This window comes from Choristoneura fumiferana, chromosome 17 (assembly GCF_025370935.1).
Source record: "Choristoneura fumiferana chromosome 17, NRCan_CFum_1, whole genome shotgun sequence".
Taxonomy (NCBI): Eukaryota; Metazoa; Arthropoda; class Insecta; order Lepidoptera; family Tortricidae; genus Choristoneura; species Choristoneura fumiferana.
In genome coordinates this window covers 19,592,194-19,605,422 of record NC_133488.1, presented here as the reverse complement: position 1 = coordinate 19,605,422, position 13,229 = coordinate 19,592,194, and the positions used below count along the sequence as shown (strand labels likewise).

Below are 13,229 nucleotides of genomic sequence, written 5' to 3'. Positions count from 1 at the left end.
TGTACTTTATATTATTAATGAAGAGTAAATTAACTTAGTAAAATACAAAATACATTATTATTCATAAAATAATACATTATCTGAAAACAAATATAATAAATTACAATTCAACTACCTTAAGGATTTACGCTAAATTATCTAAAATCTAAATTATTCCTGTTCTATTTCTTAAGACTGCACGCAGAGGCGTCTTTACCTATATATAGTGCGTGTGCATTGCACACGGGCGCAGCGGTGTTAGAGGCGCCGGCCGCGGCACTTTGTACCTATTCCATATTGACCGCGCGCTTCCTAGATGGCGCTAAGGTAATAATTGCACACGGGCGCTACATGGGCTAAAGACGCCGCTTGACTGCACGCAACAATAACAACTAAGGGTACGATTACACGTTAGGTATTTGACACCACCACCAACCACCAAGTCAATGGCGTTTCTAAGAGCTGTCAAACGAACGACGATTCCCCATAGATTTCTGAACTGTACCTTATTAGCCAAACGTTCTGCAGAATAAACCGCAACCCTGTCATCGTAACTGACATTGGCCCAAGCCTTAAGGCCGCCATCAAGGGGAATAATAATATTAGCGAAATCTAATTAAATACTTCATTATCATCATCCCAGCCTATTTACGTCCCCCTGCTGGGCACAGGCCTCCTCTCATAATGAGAGGGCTTGGGCCGTAGTTCCCACGCGGGCCCAGTGCGGATTGGGAACTTCACACATACCAATGAATTACTTCACAGGTGTGTGCAGGTTTCCTCACGATGCTTTCCTAGCTCGTGGTAAATTTCAAATGTAATTCCGCACATGAATTTCGAAAAACTCAGAGGTGCGCGCTGGGGTTTGAACCCACGATCCTCTGCTTGAGAGGCCATAGGGCAAACCACTAGGCCACCACGGCTTGTGAATATTTTATACGTATACTTATAAATACTTATTACTTTCTTATTCCATTAATGTATTGCAAAACTTATTCTAATTACCTATAAATAAACCCGCGTAACTCACCCAAAAGCAAGACATTTGTCATTTCGGAGACCTCTCGCTACACTAGCGCCTCTAGCGGGGAATTCATACGAGATAGCTCTCATTGTCCTGTCATTACCAGAGCCAAATAAAAAAAAACTGACTGTATCGCTGTTAGACAGACTTGACAAAATAGTTTACTCTTTCTACGTTGGCAGTACTAGTTGACGATGCCGGTGTCCTCCCACAAGACAAGCTGGTACCCCGGCGCGACGCCGTCCATGTAAAAACCGTTCATGTACCGACTCGGGAGCACGGCGCCCAACTGGAAGACCAACAAAAATGTCAGCACCAGTGTGCTAAAGCGAAAGGAACAATAGTATATTGTGTCTTAAGGGCGGTAAATAAGGAATTACGAACGAGAGACTGAGGGCTTTAATGAGTCCGTGCTACATAAAATGTTTTTCATCACATTTGCGAATAAAATGTTATATTTGTAGAAGAAAAAATATAATTCTTCCAAATATTGGCAATACCTTAGGCTTAGGCTCTTGGTAGCGCCGCCCTCCCCCTTCCTCAGCATGTGCCTGAGCCGCATGTGCGTGTGGGCCAGCGCGCGCAGCAGTATCAGTACGCGCAATGACTCATTTACCGACCACGGGTTTCATGACAAGCACATTAAGGTCGAGTCGCGGGTTTTATTTGGGGGGTCGCAACCAAGGTAGCCTGCATGTTACGACACTGTTTACGAGCAAGTGTGATGAAAACAAATTGAATCATGTGTCAGTTGTACCAGGGTGGGTGGAACTAAGATCATGTTGAGATCCCATACTTTTGTCAAGGAAATCACAATTGATTATTAAAAAAGGCTCCACCCTGGTACATGCATGATTTTTTCGACTGAACATTTCCTTTGGTAAATATGTGCCTACCCTCGTGCGGCCGAATGTGCAATAGAATGTACACAATAAGTTCAAGGGAATTAGGAATCTATGACAATGTAACAAAGTAAAAATTCTTTTGTTTTTCTATTGTTTTACACCATGGCAGTTTGACGGCAGTTTGACTTTATTCTCGAAACAATTCTAATTGCTTTTGTCAATTTATTTCAAAATATTTATATGGTGGGCTTCAGGAGGCTACATAAAGTACGACCTAAAAGTAACTAAACGAAGGCACCACTGTCTTTATAACTATAAACTTTTTGACGTAAAATGTTTGAACTATGAATCTATGAATGGAAATATTTAGTTCTTTTTTATCCATTTGTCGTACTTGGTCGTACTTCATGCGTTGACTCCTTCCTTATCTACCTATTGCAAAATTGATGTCGTGATGCGTGTTGTCTGTACAACAGTTAAAGCACAAAATGCAGTACTAAATACATGCCTATTGAAAATGTAAGCAATAAATATACTGAGTGGCAAAAAATCTGGCCCTCAAAGGTATGCAGTAATAAGGTATCTAGCTAGTTTATAAAGTAATTAGGTAGGTATTTTTTTATGTAGAGTGGGCCAAATTTTGTCCCGCCGAATGATTACGTCCTGATAAATATTACTTAGATTTACCACTCAGTGTCGCATATGTCAGCTTACAAAGTGTAGAATTTAGAGGATTTAGGTGGTAGTAACAACCTAATAAACATTACTTCTTCCCTCAAAGTGTAGATAAATTGACTCTCCATATTCAGAATCCTGATATAATGTTGCCAATTGTGATAATAATGTTAGCTGTGCCTACTCTTTACGAGCCCTAACCTCATTGTGTTTTGTTTAAAATAAAAAAGTAATAAAATCTCAGACATATTTATTAAAAAAGTGTTATCATTTCAGCGCTCTATTACGCAGTCTTAAATCATGGTACATTCAGCATTTATTTCATTAAATCTATAAACTAACCTAAGCTATTTACATGGCTTTCCAGTCTTTAAATTTCTAAATTCTTAAACACGCATTTCTTATTAAAATATCAATCGCATAACTCACGAGGATTCAGGATTTACAGTCAGCATCGAAAGTAGTTGCACACTTCACCGCTTTACAGTCACGCACAAAAAATGAAAAAGAAGACTGCTAGCATATGTGTTGATGCGACAAAGTAAGGAAGTGATCCTCTACTTATGAAGCTGACTGTACAACTGGAATACCAGGTACGAATACGACACATAAGGCGAATTGAACACAATAATGACATTAACATAATAATCTAGCTATACTTATCTAATTATTAATCATGATTCTGGCACGAACAGAAGGCATTTTGTTCTTACATCGCGATATTATATATTTTTAGTTCATAATATACAGGGTGGCCCATTTATATCGGTCAGTATGGGAAAGTCTGAAACATACGAAACAGACATACGAAAATTTCTACTTAGGAACCATGACATCGATTTTAATAATAAGAAAAACTGCATTCATGCATTTAAAAAAAACCTGTACTCAGCTCCGGAATCAAACCCGGTTGCTTTGAAAAAAAAAAAAAAAAAACACACTATTTCTATTTAGATATCGATTGTGTGTTAAGAAGTAAATGTGTCCATGAAACATTGTCTGAAATGAATAAAATGCATTGTTTTCACATACTTTAATTTATTTTAGTAGGTGTACAAACAACCATAGAGACAATTTTACATGCCAGAATTCGTTGAATATTGTAACGGTGGACACTTCGAACACCTACTAAAATAAATTAAAGTATGTGAAAACAATGCATTTTATTCATTTTAGACATAATGTTTCATGGACACATTTACTTCTTAAGACGTACACAATCGATATCTAAATAGAAAGTGTAAGTTTTTTTTTTTCAAAACAACCGGGTTCGATTCCCGAACTGAGTAGAGGTTTTTTTTAAAATGCATGAATGCAGTTTTTCTTGTTATTAAAATCGATGTCAAGGTTCCTAAGAAGAAATTTTCGTATGTCGTATAGTTTCAGACTTTCCCATACTGACCGATATAAATGGGCCAGCCTGTATATGTATTTTTAGCTGCAATACTTAATACTAGATAGTGGCTCTGACATTTAGCCAGCCAATAGACCTAAGCTGTGCTGTTTTTGAAATGGCTATAATTATATTTTGTAAAAAATGGACGTAAGTTTGAACTCCCATCGCTCCGCCATATTGAAAAACTTCCAAAAACTGAATCGACAAAAAAAAGATCTATTAAACATGCTCACAAAAATTCACGACAGTCAGTTGAGAAATGCGAACCGCCGGACACGGTGCCAGATAACGACATAGTTTTTACTTTTCTATACAGTCAGTCAGTCGTTAGTCGTTAAGTTACCTATAACAGAAATACACTCGAGAAAAAAAAAGACGGTCAAAACCAGTGTCGGTTTTGATTTATAAAGGTAACACTTTTGACTTCTGTCGTCTTTAACCCACATGAGCATTTTTTTTAATCAGTGCAATTTCTATCTTATTGTTGGACAAACATTTTTATTTTTTATTTTAATTTAGGTGTCGTTCTCAACAAATCATCTGGTCAATAAACTAGGGAAATCGCGAAACTAATTGTAATAAATTCATCTTAAAATAATTAAACATGTTCTTGAACCACATATTAAAATTTAATTGCAGTCGTTAAAATTAATGTCTGCTTTTTACTAGCTCATTCATTAACAAGGGCCTGCCATATCATATCAGGTTCGAGGCCAATCTTATAAACTAAATCTAAGGGGTCCATTAATTAATTTTAGCTGACGGATAAATGTGATGCCGTCTCCATTGGAACAAAACCAACAGAGCCAGCCACAAATTTATCCGTCAAATAAATTTAATCAATGGATGGTGAAACAGGGGGTAAAAATAAGTGTACGCAAATTAATATAATAATATACTTCGACGGCGGCTCATTCTTGTCATCGAGGATATAACCAATAGAATGGAATGAAGCTGAACTTGTTTTAAATAAATTAAAAACCACGGCGACGATCGCTTAAAAGTCAGGCATGATACTTAAGTGTTAATATCTATATAATCTATCTAATACCTTTAAACGAGCAATTCTTGTATATATATAATCAAAATCTCGGAAACGGATTCAACGATTTCGATAAAATTTGGTATGTAGGGGTTTTCGGGGGTGACAAATCGATCTAGCTTGGTCTTATCTCTGGGAGAACGCTTATTATCGAGTTTTAGCCCGAGCTTTAATTTAGTCATCGCATGGCATAGATAACGAATATAACTATTATAATTTTAATAACAGAAACTGTTGTGTTCCATTAATTTGGTTAGTAAGTATAGCCAGTATTTACCACTCTATTGCTTAATTCCTCGATGTATATAGTATGCCACACATCTTGGTCGTCATTTGAAGTAGACTCATATTTAATCGATGATACAATAGTAGAGCTAAAAATCAACAAAGGTTATATTGCTTATTGCCTAAACGCGCACACTCTGAATCCGCCCACATACTGAATGCTCTCATGAGCATGCGTTGGTCGAATAAGGTCCAAGAAGAAGAAAGAAGGTCACAGATTAGTTGGCGTCAGTGTAGTGAGGTCCGATTGACAGCTTCAATATTTGCGTCGCGTTTGTGATTGGTTCTATAACTATGAGGCAATCGCAAGCAAGAATGTAACGTCTAAAGGGCCCCATACCCAATATGAGTGACATGAATATTTCTTCTTAATAACATAAACTACGTAGAGCAGGGTTTCTCAAACTTTCGGCTCCACGTACCCCTGTTAAAGTTTCCAGGTGACAGAGAACCCTTTAACTAATTAAATCCCCCCCCCCTCCCCTAACCTCCCAAAGAAAACAATAAAATTGACTGTTGAACGACGAAATCAGTCGCGCGCGCGCCACCATGTGTGCCGAACTTGCCTGCCAGTCATCACGCGACCATTACGTAAATCTTGTCGCGAACCCCCTGCCGTCGAATGGCGAACCCCTAGGGGTTCGCGTACCCCACTTTGCGAAACCCTGACGTAGAGAGTATTCATTACCTCAAAGAGATTCCAACACAGACGAATCGTACCGTGTGGCTAACGGACCTCTGGATAGTAAACGCCATCTGGCGATATTTCGCCTGCCAGGAAACCTTCATTCCCGCTCCGTACATTACGTCATCATAGAGCAAGCCAATGACAGCGCTCGCTGCCACAGAGCCCGCAAATATCGGTATTAATGAATGAATCGTTTATTGCTTGAATGTGAGTCAGCTGTTGAGGTAAGCTGTGTTTAGAGCAAAACGCCCACTCTCCGCAGTCCACTCCAAGTGTGCGCGTCAGACAATAAGCTTGGGGGGGGGGGGGCTACTCTGAAATTCGAACTGCGCATCATACCGTTTCTCTCACTCTCCTGTGAAATACTATTAGCGTGAGCGGAACTCCGGAGCAGTGATGTAACGTATATCTATTATATTCGCAACTTTTTCTGAATTTGGGAAACTGATTTTGGGAATATTTCGCGAATGTATTTCGTATTGAAAAATGAATAATATGTATAAATTAAAAGTGATAAATAAATCGTATCACGACTATTCATAATGGACAGAAAATGCTTTGAACTCGACGTTGAACAAAAAATCCCTTAAAGAACGGTAATATAACAGAGTGTATGTCTAAGGATAATTTCGATGGGTCATGAGACTGGATAAATGATATTTTGTAATTATCTGGACATGAAATTATCAACATTTCGAGCTAGTAACGGAAACACAACTGTTTTTAATTTTATAAAATATCTTTATAATCTAATATATAAAATTCTCGTGTCACAGTGTTTGTAACCAACCTCCTCCGAAACGGCTTGACCGATTTTTATGTGTATAATACGCGGACGGAGTCGCGGACAACATCTAGTATTAGTATAAAATCGATTGAAAAATCCTTTATTTATATCCGCGATTAGTATAGAACATTCGTTACATCACTACTCCGAAGTACAACCTCTGGCTCTGGTAAGAGTATAATTTGGTGTTTTTGTCACGTTTCCCCCCCCCCTCAGTCGGTGGACCAGCTCACGCGGCGCCATCGTGGATCGGCACGCGCGACATCTGCCAATGCCTTCTCTTCATGCCCGGCGCCCAGCGCTGCGGACAACACGCCTGGTCATTTAAAACACCTAGTCTCATTTTCATTGGTCGCTATCCCTCCCGCATGCTTTGGAAATCCCCGCATGCTAAATACCTAACAACCGACTTATCGACCGATGAAAATGAGCCATAATGTTGTCCCGTGAAAATATAATACCCCAAAACTTATCACACGATCCTCTAGCGCCCTACTGTGTTTAATGGATTAGTTGGAAAGAGACGCACTGAGCGATAAGCGACGCTGAACTTGTATTGCGAACAGTGGGTTGCGCTTTGGACGTCCCCAGTAAGTATTGCCCCAGAATGTACAGTAATGAACGCTCTGACTAATAACTCGTGTCCCCCAATCAATTCGTATACAGTACACGAATTATCAGGGAGTACATTCCAGACTGCTTTTTGGAGCATACAATAACCATACCCGAACTGTGGAGAAGCCTTCGCACTCTGAATCACGATCGTTTTCACTACTCTGTCAGCGGGTATGATATGAGGGTAGAAAGAGATGGTAAATACGACCGCAAGCTCCAGAGCGTTAAGCCGAGTTTAATCGTGCAAGTTGCATTACACTGCGGCGCTCGATTGACCACTACAAACTCGTTGGCTTTACGGCCTCGCAATGTAATGCAACTTGCACGATTTTTCTTGCAAGTCTAAACTCGGCTTTAGATAATACAGCTGAGCTGAGTCAGCTCCGTTCGCACTGGAAAGTGGGCATTACATAGGTACGGGCTAGACTTTGTAATAAGATGACAACCAAAACGCAACGACTTATATTACCTATTAGTGAAATACAAACACTGTATGCAACTAAGACAAAAATGGCAAACAAGAAATGAGCGCGTTCGTCGAGAACTGATAGCAAAGAAATAAATAATTGTTAATTATGTATGACGTTGACTACAGCTATAGGCTGACCAGGAATATAAAAAACCTGACGCGAGGGCAGCACTTCTACGTTTTATATTGCAACATTCTTAACACTTACTATACAATATCTACCAGTCATATTGACAACGGTGTCGGTGATGTTATTTAAAGAAATATTTTCTAATCCCTCGGACTTTTTCTATGAAAAATACTTTTATACATTGTGAATTATTTTCCTTCCAACGCTATGGATAATCTTCGGCATTTTAATGCACAAAAACACAAAATAACACTTTAAAATACAGCACGTAAACAACGTTATACTTTGGCAGCAATAGACAGGTGACATTTGAATTTAGTGTTACCAGTGCAAGAAATTAGTTTTATTGGTTTTCCGCAATATGGCGAGGTTTTTTATAATTCTGGTCAGCCTTTACGACCTTAGTATTGCCGATAGTCGCCCGCAACCAACCCCAAGCGTACCTTTTCAAACCGAAGCGAAAAAGGACCCTATTATGTTCAACTCTGCTGTTCATTTAAGACAAAGAAAACAACTTTCTGTGTGATTTTATAAGTCAAATGTCAAAATTATTGTGATATTTTTACATCGCCGTAAATGTTGCAGAAGCAGCAATAAAGTTCTTTTAAAATTGTCAGAGCCCATATCTCATAATAAAACGAAACATAACTTTACAGAAACTACATAAATAAATTCGTAACTAAACAAAATAAAAAAAGAGTCAAAGAAGAACAAAACCACCACCACATGCGAATTAGTGTCGTTTAGTAGAAGATACTTAAGGAAATAATGATAATTATTTACATGCTATAAAAGGTAGTACATGCTGAAGAGAATGAGTCATACTTTACAAGAATTTCATGTATAATTCTCATACAATCATCCCCTTCATCACGCAAAGGTGGTGCCATCAGCCAAATAAGTGGTCTATCAATTTTTAAACAAGTTCCTATCAAATGAATATGTCGCTAAAGTCGAACTTTCAAGATGACAGACACGTGTATTGGCATTATTGTTTTATGACATGCAAAAGCATGCAAACGATTATCAACTTTAGGGTGGTAGACCAAATATTTGGCTGATGGTACCTATACATTCTTTTTTTGATTACAAATGAGAAGTTTCGCGTTTTTTGAAATCTCAGCGCACAGAAGCAATACTGTCTAACGCACTCGGAATCACACTTATGTACACCATTTCTTTCTCTCAAAGGTATAGAACGAGTATGGAAAGAGATGGCGAATCAGATTGCTGCGCCCGCGCGTTAGATAATATGGGCTTAGGAATAAATATTCTTGTGCGCTATCGTTAATAACGTCTCTAAGTACCTCATCTGTTACTGCACACTTGTCTCTAAGTCTGGAAGTATCACAATAAGTCTTAATATTAGTGAAAATGTTGTTGAAGGAATAAATAAATAAATAAGTATAAAGTATAAATTCAAAATATACCTAAAACACCACAAACAAAAATGAGCATTAATGTTATATATAATACTGATCAACTTAATGCTAATCTATATACAAAAAATACAAACGTGCATGTACATTGTTGAACGTTATCCTCAGATGCAGTCAGCTTGATTTCTTATTATCTATACCGAAAAGTAAAAAAGAAAAAAAAACAGTCGTTAACATCAGTCGAAGCGTGAATTACTGTGGAACCTTTTCCCAGTACATGCCGCGAAACCGGAAAGATTTTAACTCTAACAGATTCGTTCTTTTGTATCTTTGTTGCGTCTTGCTTCTTGAATCTAAGGATATTCAAATTCATGCGTCTTTAGTGCAAGTCAAATTCTTTAACCCTTTTTCAGGCATAGTGAGTTTATCGACCATGTGGTCATATTATAATATAAATCATAATACACAGAGATTTGACCTTTCTTCTTTACAATATGATACTTAAACTATGATTAATTTTGTAGTAATAGGGCCTAAAAAAGTGTTAAACAAGACAAACGTCAAGCTACACGGGAAGAAACTCCCAATCGTTCTTTACTGTTGAATTGAAATCATATTAAGAAACCCTTATTGTTTAAAGTTTAACGCATTTGAAAACGCAATCGTTTTCACCACTTCTTTCTGTGGGTTATTAACACCTGTTACCACCAATTTGTTACCAGTGGTAACAGCTGGGTTTTTTTTTCCCATCTTTTACCACTAAGTAGGTACTCGGTGTTAAAGTAATTGGTAAAACTACTGGGATTTTTTTCCTATTTGTTATTACTAAAGCAATTGGTGGTAACTACTGGGATTTTTCCTCCCAGTAGTTACCACCAATTAGTTTAGTGGTAACAGTTATCCCCATTAGTTACCACCGGTAAAATATAGAATAAAATTTCCTATCTGTTACCACTGGTAACAAATTGGTGGTAACAGGAGGGAATAACCCGAGGGCCTTTTTGTCAAACGGTATAGGATGAGAGTAGAAAGAGATAGTGAATGCGACCGCTAGCGCACACGCGTTAGAGGTACAAAATTATCTTACAAGTGCAGCCCGCCTTTATCTTTTTTTTCCACTATGTGGCCCATATCTGCCAAAAGGTTGCCGACCCCTGCGTTAAACAATACGGGTTAAGTTTCCAATAGTGTTTCAAAATGTATTTCCGTGTATCTTCACATCGATAGCACACTCTCAAGATGCTTGACAAGCGTCTGACAAAATAGACGTAGCAGGGAATAGTTTTATGTCAAAGTAGTTACAAAGAATGGTACCTATGATAAGGCCCACCGTGATAACCATGTATATTTCTATGACGAGCAACGACAGTGGTGTCTTGTGGCCACTTACCAGACTCTCACTTATCTCCGCTTTGTCGAACTCCATCTCAGATTCTTTCGATTTCTTTTGCATTGCATCTGGAAATGAAAATAGGTAGTTTATAATACCAGGTAAACCATGGTGTCAAGGGGTAAAAGTTCGAAGGGCCTTTCAAAGAGTAGAATAGAGGGGAAATATGAACCTTCGTTTCAGTATTTCAGTGTCTGTTTATGGCGTTCTAAACGCCAACAAGATTTGACTAGTATTAAAACATTTCAGTTTTTTTAGCAATAGAAATACCTAAGGTAAAAAATCTTGAGTTCTTTAATTAAAAAAAAAAAGCATTTTTTACTGGTGCATATGAAACCATCGTACTATATTATAAATGTGAAAGTTTGTGAAGATTTTTGAATGTTTGTTACTCAATCACGCAATAACAGCTGAACGGATTTACATGAAACTCGGCGTACAGATAGACAAAGATCTGCATTGAGACATGAGATACTTGATATCCCGGTAATGCGTTCCCGAGGGATAATATATTCAGTTTAAACGAGAATAGAGGGCGCTGTCCAAGAACGGTGACGTACCGTATCTCGGCTCTCAAGATGACGTGTTAACTTCGTTTGTAATCAATAGATGGCATTGTGCGAGCGAACGTTGTCTTTTCAAATTGAAACTAATTTTTTAAGAAGACATTTATTATATTCGTTGCCAAGGATAAGGATCTTGTAAGTAAACGGTTGCCGTTATATATATATTTATAAAAATTCCACGGGCCTAATATATAACAGTTGAATTAAGACGGCATTAAGCTATTTCTAATGCGGGCGAAGCCGCGGGTTAAGGCTAGTAACAATATAAGTGACTATTTCTCATCATAATTAATTTTATTATTTCATGCTGTTACTTATTTTATAACAAAAAAAACATTAGAAAGATAGGTCTAGTCTAGATTGTTTACCTAATTTCTATTACGATAAACATGTATTTGACGCTATGGCCACAGTAAAGCTTTAGCTTTATATACTGTGCTATGGCTTTATACATATTATTTAAGCCATCGAGTGTACGTAGGAAAATGTTATGTTGTTGACGCCGTAATTTAATTATTTTCATCCAGACTAACCGCATTGTTAATCGGCCACGCGCCATTATAAATAAAAAGAAGGTCGCACGCGGTTTTCCTTTGGGATAGTTGTTATTGCTCTATGGATGCGGGAGTCGTGAGGTAAATTTTAATACGGGGCGGGCATGTGAATATTTTCTAAATGAATCCTTCAACTGAGTAGTTGATGCAAATAATCAATTGAACTTTTTAAAACTGTCAAAAACAAATTCCCTATAGATTTCATAAGGCTAGCAAGCTTCGACGACACTTATTTGCCGTTGGTCAATTATTTATTTGAAAGCAATGGCAAATAATGTCAATTTTACAATTGCAACATTGGTTAAGAGACAGTGATATACCTAATTCATTTAATTTTGATAACATTCAAACACCAAGTACCAATCGCAAGACCGGCAATTTTGTTAACTGGGAGAGATCCCTTTTTGGGATAACTTACTCGTATGTGGGGCCAAGCCGCTCGAATTTAACAATGATCATTATTTAGTTGAAGCTTCTGATGCGGAGTAATCTGTTCGATTTTTAATTATTTTTTTTGTCACCACCCCTCTGGTAGTCTGACCCAATGTGTTGACTAAACAGGTTTAGAGAGCCGGTATCAGAACCGCAAACCGCAATGGACCTTGCTGAGTCAACGAACTGTCATTGACTTATTATCAGCAATTTGACCACTAACAAGCCTAAATATTACTTGTGTGTAATATAGCTACGTTTTAGTTTTCAGCTTCTTTTGAAAATCATTCCTCCTTTACATTACCTAAATAAATCCTAGTTAGTATAATTATAATTTTCCTGTTTTTAACTTTATCTTGGCTTGGCGGTAGAATATTGTGTAGGCGTAAACCGTGAACCAAAGTGTGTTTAAGTTTAATTTTAGGTCAATCTATGAATGGATAAACTGACTGCTTTCTGTAGGATAAAAATAAACGGTTGGATGTATGTGGAGAGTCCGGAGGGTTGCTGGAGTGTTTTTGAATGACGCCTGCTGTGGAGAAGATGATCACAATCGAGAGATATGTATTAGGGAATTTCAGCTCGGCAATAGTGTGGATAATGTAGACACCATACTTATCAAAGTCAAAGTCAAAATATCTTTATTCAATTTAGGCTATAACAAGCACTTATGAATGTCAAGAACAAATGTACCACCGGTTCGGAAAAACCTCTGTTGAGAAGAATCCGGCAAGAAACTCAACGAGGCATATTTTTTTAAACAGATTTACAATATATCTTAAATTAGGGTGGTGCAAAAAAATGTTTTCTCAAGATTTCCGCTATCTGAATAGACTTAAACGCTTTTCTACAAATTAGAGATTGGCAAAAACATTGACTTACGCAGTAGGTATACCTACTTACAGATTTTTTCATAAACACATGTTGTTATAAATTATAATTATAAATTACGTTTCAAGCTATTAATAAATTG

General features: G+C 37.5%; 1 protein-coding gene across 2 annotated transcripts in view; it reads right to left on the bottom strand.

The window, feature by feature from the left end:
* Window positions 1-7: 7 nt before the first annotated feature.
* The window catches only part of LOC141437484 (SPRY domain-containing SOCS box protein 3-like), a 35,412-nt gene continuing 22,190 nt past the window's right edge, over window positions 8-13,229 (bottom strand). Inside the window, exons 5-6 of one of the 2 annotated variants that reach the window (XM_074100892.1) lie at window positions 10,705-10,772; window positions 8-1,292 (exon numbers count right to left, since the gene is read on the bottom strand). In XM_074100892.1, the coding sequence (XP_073956993.1) occupies window positions 1,188-1,292; window positions 10,705-10,772 (173 nt within the window). In that variant the 3' untranslated portion in view covers window positions 8-1,187. Of the gene's footprint in view, window positions 1,293-2,756; window positions 7,023-10,704; window positions 10,773-13,229 lie in introns of those variants that run through there. The other variant, XM_074100893.1, reaches the window with a different exon arrangement.